This window comes from Monomorium pharaonis, chromosome 3, assembly GCF_013373865.1.
Source record: "Monomorium pharaonis isolate MP-MQ-018 chromosome 3, ASM1337386v2, whole genome shotgun sequence".
In the NCBI taxonomy this organism is placed as follows: domain Eukaryota; kingdom Metazoa; phylum Arthropoda; class Insecta; order Hymenoptera; family Formicidae; genus Monomorium; species Monomorium pharaonis.
In genome coordinates this window covers 13,421,373-13,443,543 of record NC_050469.1, presented here as the reverse complement: position 1 = coordinate 13,443,543, position 22,171 = coordinate 13,421,373, and the positions used below count along the sequence as shown (strand labels likewise).

General features: G+C 36.4%; 1 protein-coding gene and 1 long non-coding RNA gene across 19 annotated transcripts in view; one reads left to right on the top strand and one right to left on the bottom strand.

Annotated features, from left to right (window-relative positions):
- LOC105831729 overlaps window positions 1-22,171 on the top strand; it is a 48,412-nt gene that overhangs the window by 20,156 nt on the left and 6,085 nt on the right. For 9 of the 18 annotated variants that reach the window (XM_012672087.3, XM_036284693.1, XM_036284699.1 and 6 more), the window contains 14 exons: window positions 652-965; window positions 3,064-3,357; window positions 8,230-8,418; window positions 8,493-9,009; window positions 9,082-9,315; window positions 9,398-9,694; window positions 9,947-10,081; window positions 10,467-11,212; window positions 11,385-11,577; window positions 11,852-12,160; window positions 13,204-13,240; window positions 16,331-16,473; window positions 21,243-21,575; window positions 22,151-22,156. In XM_012672087.3, the coding sequence (XP_012527541.1) occupies window positions 691-965; window positions 3,064-3,357; window positions 8,230-8,418; window positions 8,493-9,009; window positions 9,082-9,315; window positions 9,398-9,694; window positions 9,947-10,081; window positions 10,467-11,212; window positions 11,385-11,577; window positions 11,852-12,160; window positions 13,204-13,240; window positions 16,331-16,473; window positions 21,243-21,575; window positions 22,151-22,156 (3,708 nt within the window). In that variant the 5' untranslated portion in view covers window positions 652-690. Of the gene's footprint in view, window positions 1-505; window positions 530-651; window positions 966-3,063; window positions 3,358-8,229; window positions 8,419-8,492; window positions 9,010-9,081; window positions 9,316-9,397; window positions 9,695-9,946; window positions 10,082-10,466; window positions 11,213-11,384; window positions 11,578-11,851; window positions 12,161-13,203; window positions 13,241-16,330; window positions 16,474-21,242; window positions 21,576-22,150; window positions 22,157-22,171 lie in introns of those variants that run through there. The other 9 variants (XM_036284700.1, XM_036284689.1, XM_036284701.1 and 6 more) reach the window with 9 other exon arrangements.
- LOC118644900 lies at window positions 4,650-8,223 on the bottom strand. The gene is made up of 2 exons (XR_004962681.1): window positions 5,970-8,223; window positions 4,650-5,907 (listed from the first exon to the last, which is right to left on the bottom strand). It is a non-coding gene; the product is annotated as an uncharacterized LOC118644900 (long non-coding RNA).

Here is a 22,171-nt window from a genome sequence, read left to right as displayed (position 1 = left end):
CTTTCATATTTAAATTGCTTATGTCGTCAAGTAGTTAAATAAAATTGCAAAATTTAATCTCAATATGTTAATCTTAATAAACAATTTATTAAAATTGATGTTAAGTAAAGAAACGTTAAAAATATAAATATAAAAAGCATTTAATTACCTTAATTTCTCTTTGAACACACCTTATATATGTATATTGATCAGAGGTGCGTCATAGATGTCGTATCTTTAACTAGAGTTCCATTTTTTTCTTCAACATAAAAAAAATAGATAAAAAGTGACACATATATAAAGCTACAAAACATATCAATGTCAATACTTGAAGGAATATTGTACAACTGCTTTTTGTATTTTTAGATATCAAAGATAAACTTGCACAACGGAAACAAATGTCAAAATCGGTCAATAGTACAGCGCTTTCCCTTATCGGACGTGACACACGGTGCAGGCGGATAAGGACATTCGCGAGACATTGAGGAATAGAATACGAGGCGAGATCGCGCGGGAAGATTCCCGGCCCTGGCTTAACCCCCTATATATAGTACATACATAATATCGTCCAGCATATCGTCTAAATGCGCGGGCAGCCCGCGAGCGTAGTCGCGTCTCTCATCCACGTTGCATTTAACGCTACGAATCTCCTTTCTCTCTTCCTGCCCGCAGAATGGACATCCTGCTGCGAGACATGAACGCGCCGTGGCGATGACAAGCCTGATCTTGGAGAACGCCGACTTGAATCGACTCTTTCCGAAATGCCGGCCTAGGGGCGGCCCACCCCCGGCCCCGGGGGCCTCCACGCAGAGCAGCCAGCAGCCGCATGACAGCCCCTGCCAGACGGAGGCCGCCGCTATCGCCACCATCGCCACCGCCGCGACCGCCGCAACAGCCGCTGTCACCATCGCCTCTACGAACACGTCGACGAGCGCCTCCGCGATATCGGACGACATGATCGACCTCGAGCGCGACACCTCCGACAGGCAAGTTGAACCGATTTACCGAACGGGGGAAGGAAGGAGGAAGGGAGGTGGGTTCGCGATCGGATTAATCGGGGAATGGGGAGGGAGGGGGGTAACTTCGGAAGTTACCAGCGCGAAGAAAAGCCGATGGGTAACGGTGATTTGGACCTGATACTCCAATACTATCTGAGAAATTGACGTAGTTTGACGACTCGTTTTTGTGAGGGAGGACGCGGTACACAAAATTTGTATACATAAAACACTACGAAATGTTATATAGTGGCAGCTTTTAATAGTAATTTTATATCATAATATCGCTTTTTGATGATCTCGATTGGGATGTTAACGATGTGCGGAAAAGAATTTATTTCAGCGCATATTTTTATTACGCAATTATTACGCTTAATGTGTCTGTCACGCAAAATTGTAGAATGGTTAATTACGTAATTGAGGAGCAAGATGGGGCACGGGCGGAATGAAGATGAAAAGCTGCATCGCTCTTGAGAAGTGTACAAAATAATTAGATTTGCACGACGAATTTATACGTCGCACATTTTTTATTACTCTTATGATTTATAAGTAAAACCCGGAGAAAAATACAAGTACATTTGGCAGTAACTTTTTTCATTTATTTTTTCGCCGTACGCACATAAACGAAAAGTGCCAACTTGTCTCTTGTGCCAACGAGTCTTGGTCCCTCTTAAATTTTGTTTTTTCCGCAAAGAAACTTGAGATAATTTTAAAGTTTTTCGGAAAGGGGATGAAGTCTCGTTAAAAGAATATTGGAGAAACGGTCAAACTTGATCGGGGGATCGATAATGAATCATTAGTGCATATCATTAATAAGACTTCGTATGTATTTCTTTTATAGATTTGGAAAGCAAATTTTTCAGAATTTAAAGTATACGTATCAATATTAATCTGTGAGTTGGATTTTATATCGAGAACAAATTTTTTGTTACGTTGCTCTATGTATCAACTTTTCATACACACTAAAAAACATTTTGTATTTATATTAAAATCGATCCTTGTCAAAATTTTTGTGTTAAAATTTAACACATTTGCTTGTTACTTTAACATATTGATGTCACGTTAATTCAAGTGAAGGATTAAATTATTAGAATTTATCAGAAATACGGGGAAAAAAGTGTAAAAGTAACACAATGTGCACGTATTTTTAATTTTACACAATATGTTCCCTGTTATCAGTGACAGAATATATCTATTAAAATTGCAAAAGAAATGTTGAGTTTATTCCATAATAAGAGCGACTGTTACTTTTCTACGTGATCTCGTTATATATGTTACATTAATATTATAATAGTTTTAAAGTTATATATGTTATATGTGTTACTTTGATAGAATTTTCTCATTAAATTGTTATATAAAAATTACGTCAAGTTATAAAATTTACATTTATTTTTATGTGAAAATATAATACTTATATTGCTATTTAACATATGCTTAATATGTTAAATTAACAAAAAAATTTCTGTGGATTGTTTGGGACATGTGACAGCTGTTAAATTTAACACAAATTTTTTTACTATGCACGCATGTGCAATATGTCTAAATTTTCGTAAAACGTTTTCATCTCAATTAGGTATCATAGTCTAACGTCAAGAACTTGATATTGTTTGTTCCTGTCATTTACTTGTTTGGAATCTCGAATTTCGTGAGTATAAATTGCAGATTTTTTTATGAAGCAAATATTATTACGTGACAGCTCTACACACTACATTTGACTAACAAGAAATGGTAAGAAATGATAAAAAGTACCGTGAATTAGAATTTTTTTTGTTTTTGGCATGAACCCCACAATCCAGACTGGTAGTAATGCTTTCGTTCTGGAAAAGAATTTCCAAATCTATAAAAACAATAAGACGAATTCTTGCGAGAAAAATCATTGCGTTTAGTCGATAAAACAGACCTGTCTGTAGCATTCTCTCAACTCCCTTGTTCCATCAAACTCCTCAATTAACAATAAACATGTTGAGTCCCACCATGAAGCGATGGTCCGGGATCTTATTCTTTTCTCTCTTTTTGTTCTCTCCTTTTTTAAGTTACTTATAGTTATTCCCTCTAACCGATTGTTAAGAGTGCCAAGTTACGTTCGTAGGTATAGGAAACGAGCGAATGGCAGAAAAAAATCAGGTTCGCTGTCCCGTAGGACGGCGAGCGTGGTGCCCGGTTTCACCGTCGAGGGCCAGCTGCCGCCGCACGCCACGAAGCCGCTTTCGTCGAGCTCCTCCTCTGCATCCGGGCGCAGCGAGGACGCGCCGCAATACGGTAGCCTGCCGGGTAGCGATCATCAGGGACAATCGCAGCAGGATGACAGCGGACCCGAGGGAAGCCCTGTGTACATTTTGACCTCGGCCAAGGGTGGCCCCAGCTATAAGCTTCGGGATTCGAGGTAATTAAGAGAGAAAGAGAGAGAGAGTCGCGTAATGTGTTCAGTGGAAATGTAATTGACTCTAAAAATACCGGTGGTTTTATTTAAATTATCAACGGAAGGATAGATATTACTTTGCGCACGCTATATACGAGTACAGAGCAAATCGCCACTACTTTAATTGACGTGCTTCTCGAGGGGCGTCGTGCAAAAGTACTTTGTCGTTGCTTACAATTCTGTTTTCTCAATATTTCAAGAAAAAAAAACCGAGAGTTTAAATTAAAATATTTACTTATCTTTATGGTCACTGCGATTATAAACATTTTAGGTATCAGAGAATCGAGTTAAAAAATGTCACATTCTACTCGTATCATGCAATGTACCCAACATTTTGTTATTGAGGGATATCTTTCGATACACGAGAATACAAGGCTATCGTTGTTATAAAACAAAATTCGCGACCCAGGCTGCGCCGTTCACAATCAGTAAATCTACTTGTTTATCGGTAAACCTCATCAAAACCTGTTCGGTTTGGTCAACATCTTTCAAAAAATGAATGACTGAGAATGAGAATCAAGAGGAAAAGCGCGAACGGTAGCAAACGCGAAAACGTGAAAAGTGCGACCCAAAGGTCACGGCTCCAGTATTTAAAAACGAAATGAATTAGAATAGAAATTAAAGTTAATTGAGAGGCGTTCGAATTACCGAGTTTGAACGGTTAAATCGCGTGGAGGAAATCGATAATCGGGGAGGGGAGGGGGGGGGAGAGAAGGGGGCGAAAGGGGATGGCAGAACCCGACGTGTGTGAACACTTGTGTACACGCGGCAAAAGTGTGTTACGTGTCGCGATACGTTAAATTCGAGCGTACGCTCGCGATGAAACGTGTCCGTCGTCACGATGAAAGTCCATTTGACGTACGGTCTTTGTGTATCTATAACGTGGACACGAGCGCCCGGTTTCGATAGCCGATACAGAGCCTCTACAGAGGTTTCCATACACACAGAGCCCGCACGGCGACGATTCCCGGCGCGCCATGTCCATGTATATTCAACGAGGCGTTAATTTCCAGCTTAATACCCGACGATATACCCGGGCGGAAATGTCATTCAAATATCAAGCCTCTCTTTCGCACGCGCGCACGCCTCGCGTTAATGTGTGTCGCGCACGCGGCTGTCCCGATGTATAGCAAACAAGTCAATATGCTCCGCGACAGCGTAATCCGTCCGGCAAACATTTTTTCCTCCATTCTTTTTCCGCTCTCTCATGATGGAATGTTTCCGCGATAACGACGCGCGATTCGCGGCCGAAGTCGCGCCAGTTTCTTACCGAGGGAATCGGCTTCAAACCGAGAGAGTCGCATCTGCGGTAAATGTTGTGCCACTAGGTTGAATTTAATTAAAGACAATTGTCTGAACACTGTATAGTACACACAGAAAAATATGTGAATTCTACTGCTAAGAAAAAAAAAAAACGATTTAATTTACTCTTTTTCTTTCGGTGAGTAACGGTTCTCTTTAACAAAGAATACTTCCTTGATTGTCTTAAAATATATTCGACATAAGTTTCAGGGAAACTCGTTACCGTGTACTCAAAAAGAATTTATACTCTTTCAAGGAATATCGTAAAATTTTATCGAGGAAAAGTCAGAAGTAAATCAAATTTTTTCTTTTAACTTGGTATTCTCGATTGGAATATTAAAAATTACTGAGATTCAGTATATATTTCAAATCAATTGGATGCTTGTGATAAACTCATGAAATATTTGAAATAAGTAATATTTATACTTGGTTCAAGTGATTTACAGTATTTTTCCGTGTGCACACATAAGTTTATTTTAAATATTATTTGTTTCAAGTAAACGATGAATGTGTCTATTTTAATATTATTATCAAGAAAATATTCTTTGTAGAGATAAACATTACTTAAAAGAAGGAAACTTGAGTGATCGCTTTTCTTAGCACGTAATTGATATTGTACTGCGTGTGTGTTATAAAAATCACTATTATAATATACATGAAGTATAACAAGTTATTTAATTCGTTATCTCAGATGAGTTATAACAAAGGTTTGGAATAAAACGTTATATGTATTATATGTATTATGTATTGTAAATTTCGCGTGATGATTATTCAAATGCTCGAATATTATAAATTTCTGATGATATTTATACCGTGGAATAAATTCATAACGTATAAATGAAATATTTATATTACCATAGTAAAGGAACATAGCAGTTTTGCATTAGTTAGAATTGCAATAGTGATTATTTAAGGAAAACTTTTGGCTCTTACTACGTAATTTTTATACGTATAGTTCATTGTATTTTTTATTTTATTTTATAAATTTTTATTTCGTAAATATAACGTTTCTATATAATTTTGTTGGAATTCAGAGATACTTTGTTTTTCTCTAACGGTGATTTATCATTTCAGATTTTTTTATGATTGGGCACTATTTTCATATTCACCGTCAAAAAGCCGCTGTCGCGCACAATTCGGAATTCGAAAATGTTTTATTTCTCGTATCTGCCATTTTGTATCTCTTGATCCCATTTTCGTGTCCGAAAATCTCTGAAAATAATCAAACTCGATGTGGAAAAAGATAGAATGTGAAGGGGTTAAGGCCGCCCTACATTTATGACGCGCACGGACGTCTAATATGTCTTCTCGAATTTTGTTCTACCATCCCCGAAGGTGCTCGGCAGTCAGATAACTTTTCCGCGAAACGAAATGTCGTAAGGAATCTCTTGGCGTGGTATTGGTTTGTCATTACTAATCGATTGGCACTCAAAGCAACTCGCTTATCGACAATGATAATCTGTATGTAGATAGACGTACGAGTACCACCTTTTTATTCTCTCCCCGATATTTTCATCGTTCGATCCGTATTTGCGCAGTCGGCGCGAGCGTGGATACCCGATAATTTTAAATTATCCCGTGAAGATGTCGATTATTGGTGAAACTTCACATGCGCAACATAAGTTTTTTTTTCCCCCGTACGTAGATAAGTGAAGTTATCGATATCCGACGAACTCTTAACCCCCTTTGTGGATTATGGATTTACTCTCAATTATAAATTGTAAATTATTATCATTAAAATTTGACATTTACTTATTTGTAAGATCTTCGTATTTTACAATATTCGTTGACATTAAAGTAATTTAATGATTTTCCCATAATAGCTTTTTAAATTCTCTTTAATTATTCCTTAAAATTATGATAAAGTATAATTTATAATATTCTCTTTGTTTTCTATTTTTTGCTTTTCGCCTCCTATCGGCAAATTATGTTTCTTGTCACATGTCTCTCATCTCTTTCGGAATTTGTATTCTTTCTATCTCACCTCTTTTGATAAAACATGTATGAGGAAAGGCAAAAGTATAATAAGCAAAAAGTAAAAAAAAAACAGAAAACAAGAAGCACATTGTAGATTAGCTTTTAGTAGATTGTTACTTAGTATACTGAACATGTAATAATATACATTAAAAATACATGTATATGTATACTAACGTACATTAACATACATTAACAAACATGTAATTATGCCGACCTTAATTACTTATACATAAACATTTTAAATGTTTTTCTAAAATTTACAATGAGATTATTGAATATATATAATAATAATTTTCATATTAAAATTATAATATCGACTGCTCGATATTTACAACTTTTTTCAAATGTTTGATTATTAAAACGAATTAATTAATGAAAGTTATTTTAATCTTAAGCGACCTATATAACTGAAACTGTTGCCGTATTGTTCATAAAATAAATACAAAAAATATCTTTACAAATAATACACACATCAAAATGTTAAAAACTTTTAAGAACGTTAAACTATAAATTCTAATGTAGTTGCGTAACGAATTAATTTTTTAACGTTAATTTTTACATTTAAAATGAAATATATTGTCGGTCTCGATCCATCGCGTAGATCTCTTCCCGACATCGGTACTCCGTAAATCGTCTCGAGAGATAAGACCCCGAGTTGCTCGCGAAGGCGACGGGAGCGCATCCAGATGGGCGTCACGGGAGTTACGGGCTTAAAAGTCGCGCCCGTTTTCTCCTACGTGACAACACACACACACAACACACACACGCACATACACGCACACACTACACACGTTTCTCCGTGATCCCCGCCGCCGCGCCAACCCGATGAACACTTTTTCAATAAAGCATTCCAGGTGGCCGACCCAGGTGCTCGCGTCACTCCCAAGACACCGACACATTGTGTTCGTGTGAGGCCGGGATCCTCGGTCCGATTGCGTCAAATATTAAATGCGAATCACGCGTCGGTTTTGGGGTTAACTCCGTCTGTCAAACGTGGAGTTTCGTCGAAGGGGAGGGGGGAGGAGGAGGAGGAGGAGGAATCGCCGCTCGCCACCTACCTGTGTCCACCACGTGCGCAAACTGACGACGACCCGTCGACTCGTCGAGCGTTGTCGGGACACACGGGTATGGTACGTAACGTCGCACGAGCGTCGCCCTCTTCGCATCCGCCTCGTCGGGTCGTCGTTTGACGTCGAGATTTATAACTCGCCCGCTCCGTGTACCCGTGAGCCTGGCGTGATGATTTATAGGAATGAGAATTCCGCGCGTAGAAATATTTTCATACGGAGTACACAGTACACACCGGAGTATGATCCGTGAGTCATCTGTTTTGAAAGCGGCTTTAGGTTGAAATACCCTGGAATACGTTCGGTCGAGGAGGTCGAAGCAAAATAGGAGAAAGGCGAGCGAGTCTCCGGGCGGAGTATTAATTTTTTTACATTTTTGGTAGCCTCGATCAGCTCGAGTAAGATGAGATGAGGATAATCGTGTAACTTTAGGACTCGTAAGAATCACGTCACGATTAATGTAACGGCACTTGTAATTGTTGTCCTGCAGAATTATAGAAATCGCTGGTGGCCGAGAGGTATTCTCGCAGAGCCGAGGGAAGGTGGCGGCTAGAAAGTCGCGATTCCTGGCCGCGTCGAATTCCATAAATAACGAGGACATTTCAACCGATAATAAGCTGTCGATTAAGAAGAACAACAAGTCCCCCAGCTCGCAGACCATATGGGAGTTGCGCAGCCGGTAATTGAGCTTTGCGTTTGATCAGTTGTTCCGCTAAACGGTTCCTCTATAAATTATATCGTGTACTTTCACAGATGCGGTGAGTCGAGGAAGCAGCGCTCGAATCGAGAGGTGACGGAGACCGTGTTCGCCTCTGAGGTGCACTCGGTGCGACGTAACGCCACGTCGAAGTCCATTCTCGACTACGACTCGCCCAAGAGCAACCGCAGCAGCAATCGCATAATCAATTACGATTCAATCCTGAATAGCAATAATGTAGAGTATACGGTACCGAAAAGTATTACCGACCTGGACTATGGGCTACCGAAGAGCTGCGTAGACTATCAGTCGAATCACAACACGCCCGCGAGGAGCATGGCTATTGTCAGCGATGGCGAGGTCGTGGTGTTCGACGACATCGACGACAATTGGCAGGGCTTGCGGCTGGATCTGGCGTCGAACAATACGAACCAGGTCATGACGACGAGTCTGGACCTGGAGACCGACGATTCGCAGAGAGGTCGTATCGCCCCGGAACCACCGAGCTCCAGCGTCGGCAGTACCCCCAGTCCCACGACGGCATATCATCGCAATACTTCAGAATTCTTCAAAGTAATGACACAGTAACGGATACAGTATGTAATCGCGAGGAACTTTCTACGAGTCGTTTGCATTTCTTTGCAGGTTGTTACACCAGCGAGCGATTGCGAGGCAGATTCTCCTTCTCCAGAGCGTAATCATAAAGTTGCGAGAGTAATTGGCGAGTTACCGATCGCACAGTATTCCGGCAGCCCGAGACGTTATGGAGTTCGTGAGAATACGCAGCTTCCTAGCTTATTATCGTCCCCGTCAATGTACATGACACCAAGGCCTGGTTTCCCGCAAAGAGTCTTACCAACGACACCAAATCACAATGAGGTAAAGAAATGTTTATGAAATTGTATCGAATCCTTCAACAGTCTCTAGTCACTTTGTCATGCAATGTATCTTGTATTTCAAGAAGGAAGACACTTCTGCCGAAATTGTAGTAGACAAGACTGTGATAGAAAATATTAATACCGAGGATCAGCCTATAAATACATCATCTCCATCACCAAAGGCCGAAGAGGAAGAGGAAGACTCGTTAAAGCCATCAACTTTGCCTGCTGATAACATAAGCAGTCTTGTCTCGCCGGGAGGTAGCACCTTCGACTATCTGTATGAATTTTCAGAAACACGGAAAGTGTTAGAAGAATTTTTCAAGTGCCCAGCGCCGACGAAAGAGAAGGAAAACAACATAGAATCCTTTCCTTTCCAGGTGAGTTTTTTTTGCTGAAATATAAAAAATGCATAAATGTATTCGTTTACGTGAGATTGCATTTCTTTTGAAGGATATATCTAGAATAGACATACAGGAAAGTTCATAATTAGAATTACGTAAGAAATTTTGTAAGGATTTTTAAGAAAAATCTAAGTGGATTTTTTTTTAATATATACATGCGTAATAAAAAAACAAATGAAGAGCTTGTGAATTTGTATAAATAATTAAAAAATTATTTACTATTGCAAGGATCTCGATTATGAATTACGAAGACAAGGTGGAAATGCATATGTTGGTCAGAGATTAGCCAGCGGTCCACCTGCGACAGAGGAGGTTATGGTACATGAATCTCCTAAGAAACAACGGGCGGAATTTCCACAAAATGTAAGTATAATAATATATAAAAACTAGAAACATTTGCAATTAATTTTTTAAAACAGTTAGTTTTGTTTTCCCTTTTATTAATAAGTTTCACATAAGATTAATCATGTTTATTTATGTTGTAAAATTAAATTTGCATTAAACAAAAATATTTTTAATGTAAATATTGTTTTTAACAACTTTGAAGTTATTAATGCGTTTGGAAATTATATTATCTCTAGTAGTCACTTACATTCTAAATATAAATATATATATTTATAGATACAGTTTTTAAGTTATACCATATAGTTGCTTGAAGGACTGTTTTTCACGCTTTAAACACACACACACATACACGATATTATAAAGTAAATATTGACCCTTGGTTTTTTCCTATTTTTTTTTTTAGACAGGTGAACATGAAAACAACTTCCTGGACCTTTCGGTAGGTACTGGCAGCAGTGAAGATCTTGGAGAGACCGAGGTTGGTTTGCAAGTGGGACACTCGCGTAATTTTACATTGAGCCCCGAAACAACCGACTGCGATAGCAATTGCGGCGACTTAGACAGTGAGGTGTCTCTCATGATGATGGATAACGAATTAATGCCGGCAAGTGGCCTTCTTGGATCGGTCGGCGACTTGGGAAATAATTCCGATTCCTTAAGAATATATACTAGCATGCCGGTGTTAGAGGACGGCCTGTCTAGTGGACACGCGAGCGACACTGACAACAATAATCCGACTGTGATGCTCATGAAACGGCAAATAAACGAGATAGAGAAGGAGATCATACAGAGAACTCGTAACGATATGTTAGGCACGAATGAAAATGACTCTGGGAAGGACGTTAGTCTAAATGTAACAAAAGATATTTTACACGCGTTAAAGACTACGTCTCCCGATTTGTTTATCGCAAAGAAGGAAAATTCTTATGACACGAACGAGCTGCAGCTCGATGGGCTGGATCCACTGGGTACTCCACCGCCGCCGGCACCTCAAGGACGACAAAGTGTATCCTTGGATGTAAACTGTGGCGAGGTGGAAGCGGCTATTAAGGATATTAGAATGGCACTGCAAAGGACTAAAACTCTACCTGTGAAATCGCCGTCGGAAGAACCACCAGAACCGAGCGTCAGTCCGATATGGATACCAAGGTATTTTACGTTTTGTTTTATGCGCATTAAGGGTATTCCAATTGTTGAAATTTGTTCGATATTTTGGCACTTACCACCGTGAATGTTCCCCTCTTACGACATCGAATATACGCTTGGGATACCCTTTGGGATACCTCTATGTTGCGTGTAAACGCATCTAACTAAGATGTAGTATAATGGATGACAGGCGGAGAGGAGTCTGTATGGAGAGTAATAGCGAAGAATCGGATACGCGTCGTATAGGTGATGAAGCCGACGTGGAAATTGAAGAATGTCCAGATGAGGAAGAGGCAGATACCGATCTTGAAACGGATCGGTTGCTCGGACAACAGAGAACGGACGACCAAGGATTTTACGACGATAAGGTGAGTATATACTCGTTGCTTAATATTCCGTTTATAGCGTGGCGAAAACCTATTTTCTAAACAAACGTACTTAGACTAAATTAAATAAGTTATAGCACTGACAAAATATTGTATAAACGTTTCCCTATACAACTTCCTGTTAGGTAATATAGCGTGACGGTGCTAATAAGTTTAAATTTAGGGGGAAAAAGGATACGAATAATCTACATTTCTCTGTACTCTGTGCGATTCGATGGTATCGGTGTTCTACTAATATCGTCTTGGTGTTATGCAGGGGTGGAGGAAGCCTAAGACTAGGACTATGTTACCGCCAATGAATGCGAAAGTCGCTACTCCAAAGCAAACCCCTCCCAAAACTTTGAGTGTCGCCCCGATAGAAACGCTAGCACCTTCCGAGCCCATACCCTCGACGTCTGCCTCGATCTCCCCTCCTCCTGTAGTGTCTGTTATACAATCGTCATCTTCTAACGAGTGCGAAGTAACCACTCCCGCGCAACCTACATCGAGTCCGCAGAAGACCCCAGTCAAAAATTCTCCCTCATCCCCTCAGAGCCTCAAGGAATCCAACAACAAGGTGAAAAAGGTGCCCTTTCAAATGATACCACGGAATCTGTTTTACTATTAGTGATTCTATAGCTATCTATATTTCTAGTGAGCTTGCGGTAAAATAGCACACGTTGGTGCATGACAGTACTATACTTCTGTTGCTAAACGAGATATGTATTAATCAGCTTAAATATAATTTTCATTATCAACTACTAATTCAAATGTATTTTCTAATAATAATACATTTATATATTTAATAATTATTGAAGTGTTTTTTACAATTGTTAATATACGAGTTTTTATACGAAAAGAAGATAAAAAATAATATTAGAAAAATAAAATATTTCTTTTGTTATTATTGAAAAATAATTCACAAACATGTTTAAGCTGATTTTTTTAAACAGAAAAGGTACTTTTTTTTATCTTATTTAGTTTTCCTTTATGGCTTTCGCTTATTATGCTTATTTTTAATTTGTAACAGAAACATTGTTAATGTTATATTTACAAAAATATTGCATATTAAATTATTCCGTATCCATGAATATGCAATGATAATGAAATGCTTTGTATAGGATGATTTTTAATTATATGTACTTCAAGAATTTAGAGACCAAAACAAGAAAAATGTCATACAAACATAAGTATTTAAAGCATTATTTATATAGTATATGACATTTTTTTCTGGTTTAGACTCTATTTATATCCCAAAAATTAATATGTAATTGAGAATATTTTATAATTTTTTTCTCTGCTTTATAAAATAAAGTAGTTGTTATACTATGTTGCTTCGCTAAGAAAGGGATTATAAAATTGCGATAGCATTTAGTGCCTATTCTACTATTACTATTATTATTACTACTATACTATTATAATTGTTATTATTATTATTATTTCTAGCATATAGAAACATGTTAATATTTAATAGCTTTCTTATATAGCAGTTGCTGCATGGTTAGCACATCCTACAGCTTATATGATTACATATATGATTACGTATTTAATGAAATTTAATTGCGAGCATATTTGTCAAATTTTTATCTGTGTTGTCATGCAAATTGCATTGTTTGTTCTATTTTTCAGGATAAGGAGGGAAAGAAAAAGAGCAGAAACAAAGAAGGTATAATCGCATTCTCATTACAATTGTTTTTCTGATATTTCTTAACAATGCTTACCAGAGTATTATTAATATTATGATGCTAATACAACATTTTTTTCTATTGCTTACTCGGATATGTAAATTCGACATCTGTTTTTAATTATTATGGTAGGTACAGTACTCTTTAATATGCATATATATATATATAGAGGATGTCCTAAAACATGTGGGTCAACGCTTGTAAAAAGGTAGAAGGAATCGAGATGAACATAAAAGTTCAATATTCATTGTTTTGGGTTAGGTCCACCAATAATTAAGATATTAACGTATGTAATCTGCAAATAATCTAATTAATTTCTATCGTAATTGTGAACATAATTGTAAATTAATGAAAGCTTATCGTACATTCACGATAGATTTTTTCTTCCGTGTTATGACTCGAGCGAATCAAGCTTTTTCCTCGGCGCGTTCTAATTCGCATAATTTGAAAAATTAATATCTCTATTATTGGTGGACCTAACCCAAGACAATATTAGACTTTTGCGTTTATCTCGATCTCATCTACCTCTTTATGAGCATTGACCCACGTGGTCAGGAACACTTTTATATGTATATATATATTTTTTTATAATAAATTATATACTATTATATTAATATTATCAATATTTAAAAAATTAATTTAAAATTAATATTATTTATGACACAAAATATATTTGACGATTATAAAATTGAACAAATACAAAAATTTTGATGGGTTTTTATTGGATGTTAATGCCAATAATGAAGAAAAACAAATAAATATTAACGAGTCTGGCATACAACATATAATACAAAAAAATATATGTTGGTAACATCTATTTTTTATTATTTTGATTTTAACAAGTTTGTCAATAGAAAAAAAAATGTTACCAACATTTATATTTTTATTACAGCCAGTGCTCGGAATTAGTTGCACATTTCGCCTCGATTCCTGAGGCACCGCCTGCTATGCCCCCACTACCGCTGTAGGCTCGACGGCCGAGCCGCCGATCGCGCGCGTGGCCTTGTGTCTCAGGAGCGTTCTACGATAGATATGCCTGGTCCATTCGCGTGATTAAAAAATTCTCTTGCGCTGTGAATAATTTTTTTATTTTTACAGACAATTAAAGTTATTAATAATATTTTTCCTCCTGGGTGATGTGGAAAGCTATTGACAAAATTGCAATTATTACATTGTGTTATATTATGCTCATTATATGTATATACAAATATGTTTATAAACGTAAAAATAATATTAATAACTTTAATTGTCTGTAAAAATAAAAAAATTATTTACAGCGCAAGAAAATTTTTTAATCACGCGAATAGACCAGGCATATCTATCGTAGAACGCTCCTGAGACACAAGGCCACGCGCGCGTTCGGCGGCTCGGCCGTCGAGCCTACAGCGGTAGTGGGGGCATAGCAGGCGGTGCCTCAGGAATCGAGGCGAAATGTGCAACTAATTCCGAGCACTGTATTACACTATTGGCAGACTTGTATATATATTACAACTGCATTTCTTTTGTTACTAACAGTGTTTGCAATTATTATTTATCCTTATTTGATAAATAATAAAGATGAAACGATACTTATAAGAGCTTAAAACGTGAACAAAAGTGGGTAAAAGGAATGCCGTCTATATACTCTGCGTTGAAAAGATCATATGAAAATCCAGATGGTTATTTACATGTATGTAGATTTCCATGGATTTTAGATGCTTTTGTACGGATTCCATATAGATAACTATAGAAAATCCATACAAAACTATCTAAAATCCATGGAAATTTACATACATATAGATAATCATCTGGATTTCCATCTGTGTCTCGATCATGTAATTTTTCCTCTAGGGCGGAAACGTGAAAAGTGAAAAATTTCAAGTTGTCTCTTTCTATTCAACATTAATAGAAAGAGATAGTTACATGAAACTTTTCACTTTTTACATTTCCGTCCTAAGGAAAAAGTTACATGATTGCTGCCCAGATCTTTTCAAGGGGTCTATTACCAAAAAGACAAAGATATCATTTAGAAAAGAAATTGGCTAAATTTGAATAAATGATATTTTTTAATAAAAGTGAAAATAAGTCAAGGAAGGCTTCATGTATGTGTAATAATAATAATAATAATGTATGAATTTCGGAATGGAATAAATATTTAAAATAACATAAAAAACATTTGTGACGTGTTTGGATTGTGTCAATTCCAACCTGTGAAATATAGTCTGCAAAAATTATAATAAATAAAGTGATTTTAATCTAAAAAACAAACCATGTTTTGGATGGTCTCTTAATATTGATAATGACAATGTGCACAATTTAGTGAAACATATTCACGAATTTTGACAAAAGAAATTAATGAATTCAACGTTAAGAGCTTGATCGCTTTTTAATATTTAAGAAAAACAATGGTTGCAACATCTGTTAAACCTATCAAGACACTTACGCACCCAATATTTCTTGATAATCCAATGTTTCTATCTTGTTTGTGTGTAACAGTACTTTAATACGCATGATATGTTTATCAAGGGGTATCTCTAAATTTATTGTATGTACGTATGTGTCGTCGTAAATCATGCTTAGAGATTTGAGATGTTCAGATATTTACATTTCTCTATTTGTATTTCCTGATAAGGTATTCACTAATATTCACTCATATTGATAAGTGGAGTATTGAGTCTCATAAGTGTCATAATCTTTCAATGTGATGTGACTGTGCATTTCACGTGTACAATTATTTTTCGCGCTTATATGTATCGCAAATTAAACAAAATTAGACACGATATAATTTCTGAATAATAAAAATGAAAAATGTTAGTTGTGATCTACTCGCGAGAACAAACAAGATTATAAGGACAAAAATTTTATAATTTTAATTATCAATTATATTGTTACATAACATGAGGACTTCAACATTAACTGAAAACTTACACGAAACAACATGGAACGAGAGAATCAATTATTGGATACTATAATCATGTCATCTGTTACATTGCCTCAGTGTTCCTCTGAGCACTTTGCTGCCTTTGGCACACTGCATCATGAGACGAATAGGATAAAAAATTCTAAGTGGTACGTGTCTGTGTCTCTTTTAGACTTGTTGGATGATCCATCAGTGTTAATCGAAGGTGTCCTGTTCCGCGCGAGATACTTAGGATCTACGCAATTGGTATGCGAAGGTCAGCCGACAAAATCGACCCGCATGTGTCAAGCGGAGGAAGCCGTTTCTAGAATAAAGGTACATATGAAAACGCACTTTTCTTTATTGTTATCTTAGAAATATACTATTTCTTTTGAACTCATTATTATTATATACGTCAGTTGCGAAAGATGTGTATATACTATTATATACAAATATGTGTATATAAAAAGCACAATTTATATATATATATATATATATATAAGGTATATATATATATATATATATATATATATATATATATACAGGGTGTTAATAAACCTTCGCATAATATTTATATCATCGTGTTGCCCACGAAAATCGAAGACGAAAAGCTCTCTAAATTTTTTCGATTCCATGCGTACAGTTCTTATAATTATTGTCGGAAAATAGTGAAATATTGCCAATGTACGCACGGTTATAACGGAAACACGAGTGCGGTGAGAAACAAGACAATCATCGTCGCTCGCCGCGAGGCGAGGAGAGCGCAAACAAAATTCATTGCTATTCACAACGTTGTTCGTAGCGATAAGCGATGGGGACTAAGGATGGTCGACGATAACTAAAATTTTTCACATAAATTTTTAAACTGTACTACATAAATTGCAAAGCCAATATTTTATATTTTATATTTTATATTTTATACTTGTAGACGATTTAACAGCAAAGAATATGTCATATTAATTTCATTAATATACTGGAAGTTTAAAGAAATAAAAGCAAATAAGTCATGAACAATTAATTGTTTCCTATTTGTTTTGGAAATTTTGCACGTTGGAATAAAGTCCACAAATTGTAAAGTCCGCTGTTCGTGAAAATGTCTACTTACATTTTATAAATATTACGTTTATGATTTGTGACAATACAATTGCCAATAATGTGTATAAAAAGTTTTGGTACGGCAACATAATTTCTTTTTTCCTTATCAGGATTTAATCGATAAAGTTGGAAAATTGCGAGAAAAAATTGGATGCGGCAGACTTAATGAATTATTCGGTTTTATTAATTTAAAACTGTAGTTTATCATTAAAAATACTATGGCGCATCTTCCGAAAGCTGTAAAGTGACCTGATAGTATAAGGATAATAACAAAATATATTAATTTTACATACAGTTCTGATAAGCTTGTAAAATGACGAAAGAGCATAAACTGTAACGGATTTCCAACGAATTATTTGCCTTCATTGATTTAAAATTCAAGTATATCAATAAAAATACTATGAAATGATTCTCTTAATGTTTTCAATCAACTTTTAATTTTTTTAGCTTCGCAATTTATGTAGTACAGTTTAAAAATTTATGTGAAAAATTTTAGTTGTGAGCTATCGTCGACCATCCTTAGTCCCCATCGCTTATCGCTACGAACAACGTTGTGAATAGCAATGAATTTTGTTTGCGCTCTCCTCGCCTCGCGGCGAGCGACGATGATTATCTTGTTTCTCACTGCACTCGTGTTTCCGTTATAGCCGTGCGTACATTGGCAATATTTCACTATTTTTCGACAATAATTATAAGAACTGTACGCATGGAATCGAAAAAATTTAGAGAGCTTTTCGTCTTCGATTTTCGTGGGCAACACGATGGTATAAATATTATGCGAAGGTTTATTAACACCCTGTATACATATATATATATACATATCTCATATACAAATGGAACATGTATATGAGAACATTTTTTTCTTTCAAAAGATTTTTACGAAGCATCGAAAATAGTTATTTGTGCAAGTGCAGCAAGTGCGATGAGTCGGCTAATTGCCTGTAAGTGCGGGAAAACGCACGAGCCAAAGACGAGTGCGTCCCGTACGTATGGGCAATAGTCGATCCGCATGTGTCGCACACAATATTTTTTGTTACCTGTGCATTGAAATGTTCGTCCTTAAGATGAATTGACAGTTGAGAAAAGGAGCACTTTTGGTGCACAGATAGCGAGAAAGATTATGGAGTACAACGTGAATTATTAAATGCGATGTAAATCACTTGAAAGCTACATATATTATTTTCCTAGAATGTTTTGTTCTCAAGAGCAGTAACTACTAATTAAGTGAGCATATCGCGGTATATTTGATAGATAATGCATCCACATATATGATATGTTGTGTTCTGTTTAGATCAGTAGCACTATATAAGTTTAAAAGACACATTATATATATAGAAAGACAAAACAAATTAGAGTTTACACGTCGACTAAATGTTCCAATTGTTGACTTTTGTTAAAACGATAATTGTTAAAATAAAAATAGAAAACACGCGTTAGAAAATCTGTTAGAGAGTATAAAATTGTTTCAGGAACTAAACTACGAATAATAATAACGAAACTAGCAGCATGCTCTGAATGCTTTATACTATTTTAATTTGCTACTTAATTTGTAGTGAACAACAGTGCAACATTCTCATCTGCAATAATGTATTTCAATGTTGAGATTTTTAACTTTTTGAGGATCTTCAAAATTGCAATTTTCCTCTCGATACAATTACAAAATAAGCGCTGTTAAATATTATCAATGGCAAGGGATTTGCATCTTTTTATCAAGTACAACATATTTGAATGTTTTATATATTATTTTAAGAGCATTAATTTACCTCAAATGGTTAAAATGTTGGAATCTTAAGTGATTAGTTAAACCTGAGAGTTTTCTGTAGGAAAGAGTACTGTCCAAATCACGTCTTAAGACTCGTTTGTATTTCAGTTATTTAACATGATAAATATATAAAAAGATAGATAGTTAACAAAAATATTCTGCATAGAAAATAGTACAGATCGTGTTTAGAGTGTATAGTATTTCCGCTTACACAGTTCATATTTTGAGTAACAAGCTACGAAATGTATTATCTTATCTTATTAGTTTTTATTAGTTTATGATAGCGATCAATCTTTCAAGGAAACTGTCGATATTAAACTGAAACAGAAAATTCTTTCCTTCTACTCTTAGGTTCTGCTCATAAACAATCAAACGTCAGCATTTAGATAGATCTCTTCTCTAACTGTGACCTTGTAACAGGCAATGAACAGTTTTTTCCACGCGATTTTTCTTGCCATCGCCTGAGAGATGATTCTAAATGCTGATTTCTATCTATTTAATAATTAATCTAAATATAATTGTGAACTGGCCGTTGTGCAAAGAGGCCTGAATGTTTCAGTGTAGCGCCCCCCTTCCTCACATCACCAACACCACCACCACCTGACCACCGAACACTGTCATCTTCTCAGTGTAACTTTGATGTGATTTCTGTGTGTCTGTCAGTTTCTCTTTCTCTCTCTTTCTTTTTCTTTGCAAATATTTGGTTTATATATCTGCTGTCCGCTTGCTATGTCCGCTTTCCTGTAGATTCTTGATCAATTTTACGCACACGAAATCCATATTAACTCGCGGGAGATATTGGTCTACCTGATAACTATGTTCTCAACTATGTCTCTTGCAAAAAAATTCAACAACTGGTAGAGAGGAAAAAACTGGGACCATGAAAAACAAATCTGCGAAACAACAGACAAATCTGCGATATAACAGACGGGCTGTTTTAGGCAAATTTTTAAGAAATTTCTTAGAATTCATCTTACTTCAAGCTTTAAAGTGATATTTGATTATATCGATTCTACGATACTTCTGACAGTATCCTACAAGATTGAACATAATTAGTCGCTTATATTTGTTTGTTCAATCTGATTTTTTAAGAATATGAATAAATTACAAAATTTTTTTTATGGTACGTTATTGTCGCATGAAGCGAGAGCTTACTTATATGTATAATTGAGTAGACCAGAATTGCGGTTTTTTGTCGTTGCAAGAATACTTTAGTTGCTTAGTCAGGGTTCAAGATAGAAATTGTGTTTTTATAACTGAATATTGTAAAAATAATATTTATTTTTCAAAAATTACGGCATTAAGAGCAGGAATTGTAATATCAACCAATTCTTTTAATAGTGTCTGCATGATAATCTGTTTAATTGCAAGGCTGCTAAGCTGTGCTCTAATATAGAACAGTGAAGATAATCAAGGAATGTTAAGACCAGGATTGAAGAGTTTATCTCGATAGTCGAATAAAATTTCTTGATTAATATCTTGTTTAATTATATTAAATGTTGATATATATTTCTTTTTGATAAACCACATTAAAAAAAAACCTCATGCTTATATATTTCATGCTTTTCAATAGCGCTAATAAAAGAATTTACGCTTGCATTTAAATATTTATATTTGCTTATAAAAAAACACGTCAAAATTAATTACGAAAATTGTTACGAAAAATAATAATGTTATGTGTGACCAATTGCTTGTATTTCTTTGATTGTTCGTTTCCGAGATGATAAAATTGGCAGATTGAAGAAACTCGATTAAGTAATCGCGATAACAGAGCCTTACCGTGCTTCGAGTTCTGAGTTGCTGGTTAAACATCTAGAGATTCATACAACAAAAGACATGCAGCGTCGTTATTAATACATTTTTAAATTACAATTGCAACAGATTCGCGTGTGTGCTCGTCCGTTGGCATTCTGTAACATAAACGTAATGCTTTGCACGTTACACAGCTTCCAGACACCTTGAGCTTGTCCGAAGGCAAAATTGCATAATGAAGATCGCATCGTGTGCAGAAGTGTATGCTACCGGACTAATGCATTTATATGTGTGAATGACTTGATCCGGCCTACGATAGACAGAGGACACAAGCATGACCACTGTGCATAAGAGAAAAGTAAAGCCGTAATTTGGTATAGCAACTCAAGAACTCATGAACATTGGCTCTTTTGCCTCTCGTTCAGTTGGTGGTGCGTGGCAATGTGACTAGCAGAGCCTTTGTTTGTTTGTTTGTTTGGCGCGTACATAACGGAAGGATGATGGGCCAGTGCCGATGCAGGCAACACTCTTAAACTATGGGGGGCAGCATGGGTATGGTCGCTGCAGCATTGCCTCACAAGGAAGCCTAGAGGAGGACGAGTGCGACTCGAGCGAAGAACTTATAGGAAGCGCTTCTGGTGGGGGCCAGTCCGAGTCGCAAGCGCTTGGGGCCCAGCCGAAACTGGCCCCGATCAGTGGCTGCTTGGGGCCCACAACCGTTTTCAGACTACAGTTTCTCGGGTCGGTGGAGGTGGAAGAGGAAGGGGGACGTAAACGGCGTAAGCGCCTTAAGAACCACATGGTGGAGGAGGCTGTGACAAAAATAAAGGTCCGCCCTCATTGCCCTTCATCCCAGACAACCCTCTCCCCCTTCGTCTGTTAAATCCGATCGACTGCCCTTTGACTCTTACAAGAGCAGTCGTTCGACCATTTCATCCCTCTCTATTGATTTATGTAATACTGACGTCGGTCAAACCTTCTTACCGGCTTGACAATTTTATTTTACTCCGCCACAAGACCCACAGCAATTTCCTGTAATATGCACCTTTCAGTTACGAAACTCGTATTACCTGCGTACAATGCACATCCTTCATAAATTATAGCAACGAGTCTCTAGCAAATTAAATGTTACGTCTGTAAGTTAGGAGACTTTTATCTATTAAACTCTCAGGTTTGTGATATAGCGCCGTTGACAGTTATGCTGAACTTTATACAACTTTACATTATCGTGCACTATATCTATTTATCTTACTAGCAGTTAAGCGTATGTGTTTAAAACACTAGTACTATACATATTTATATACATATATTTATAATATATATATAGATGTGTGTATTACATATATTTATAATTAATTATTTATTTATCTCTACTTTGTCACACATGCTGCTTCCTTATGATAGGCGCTGGTACGTATATTCTGT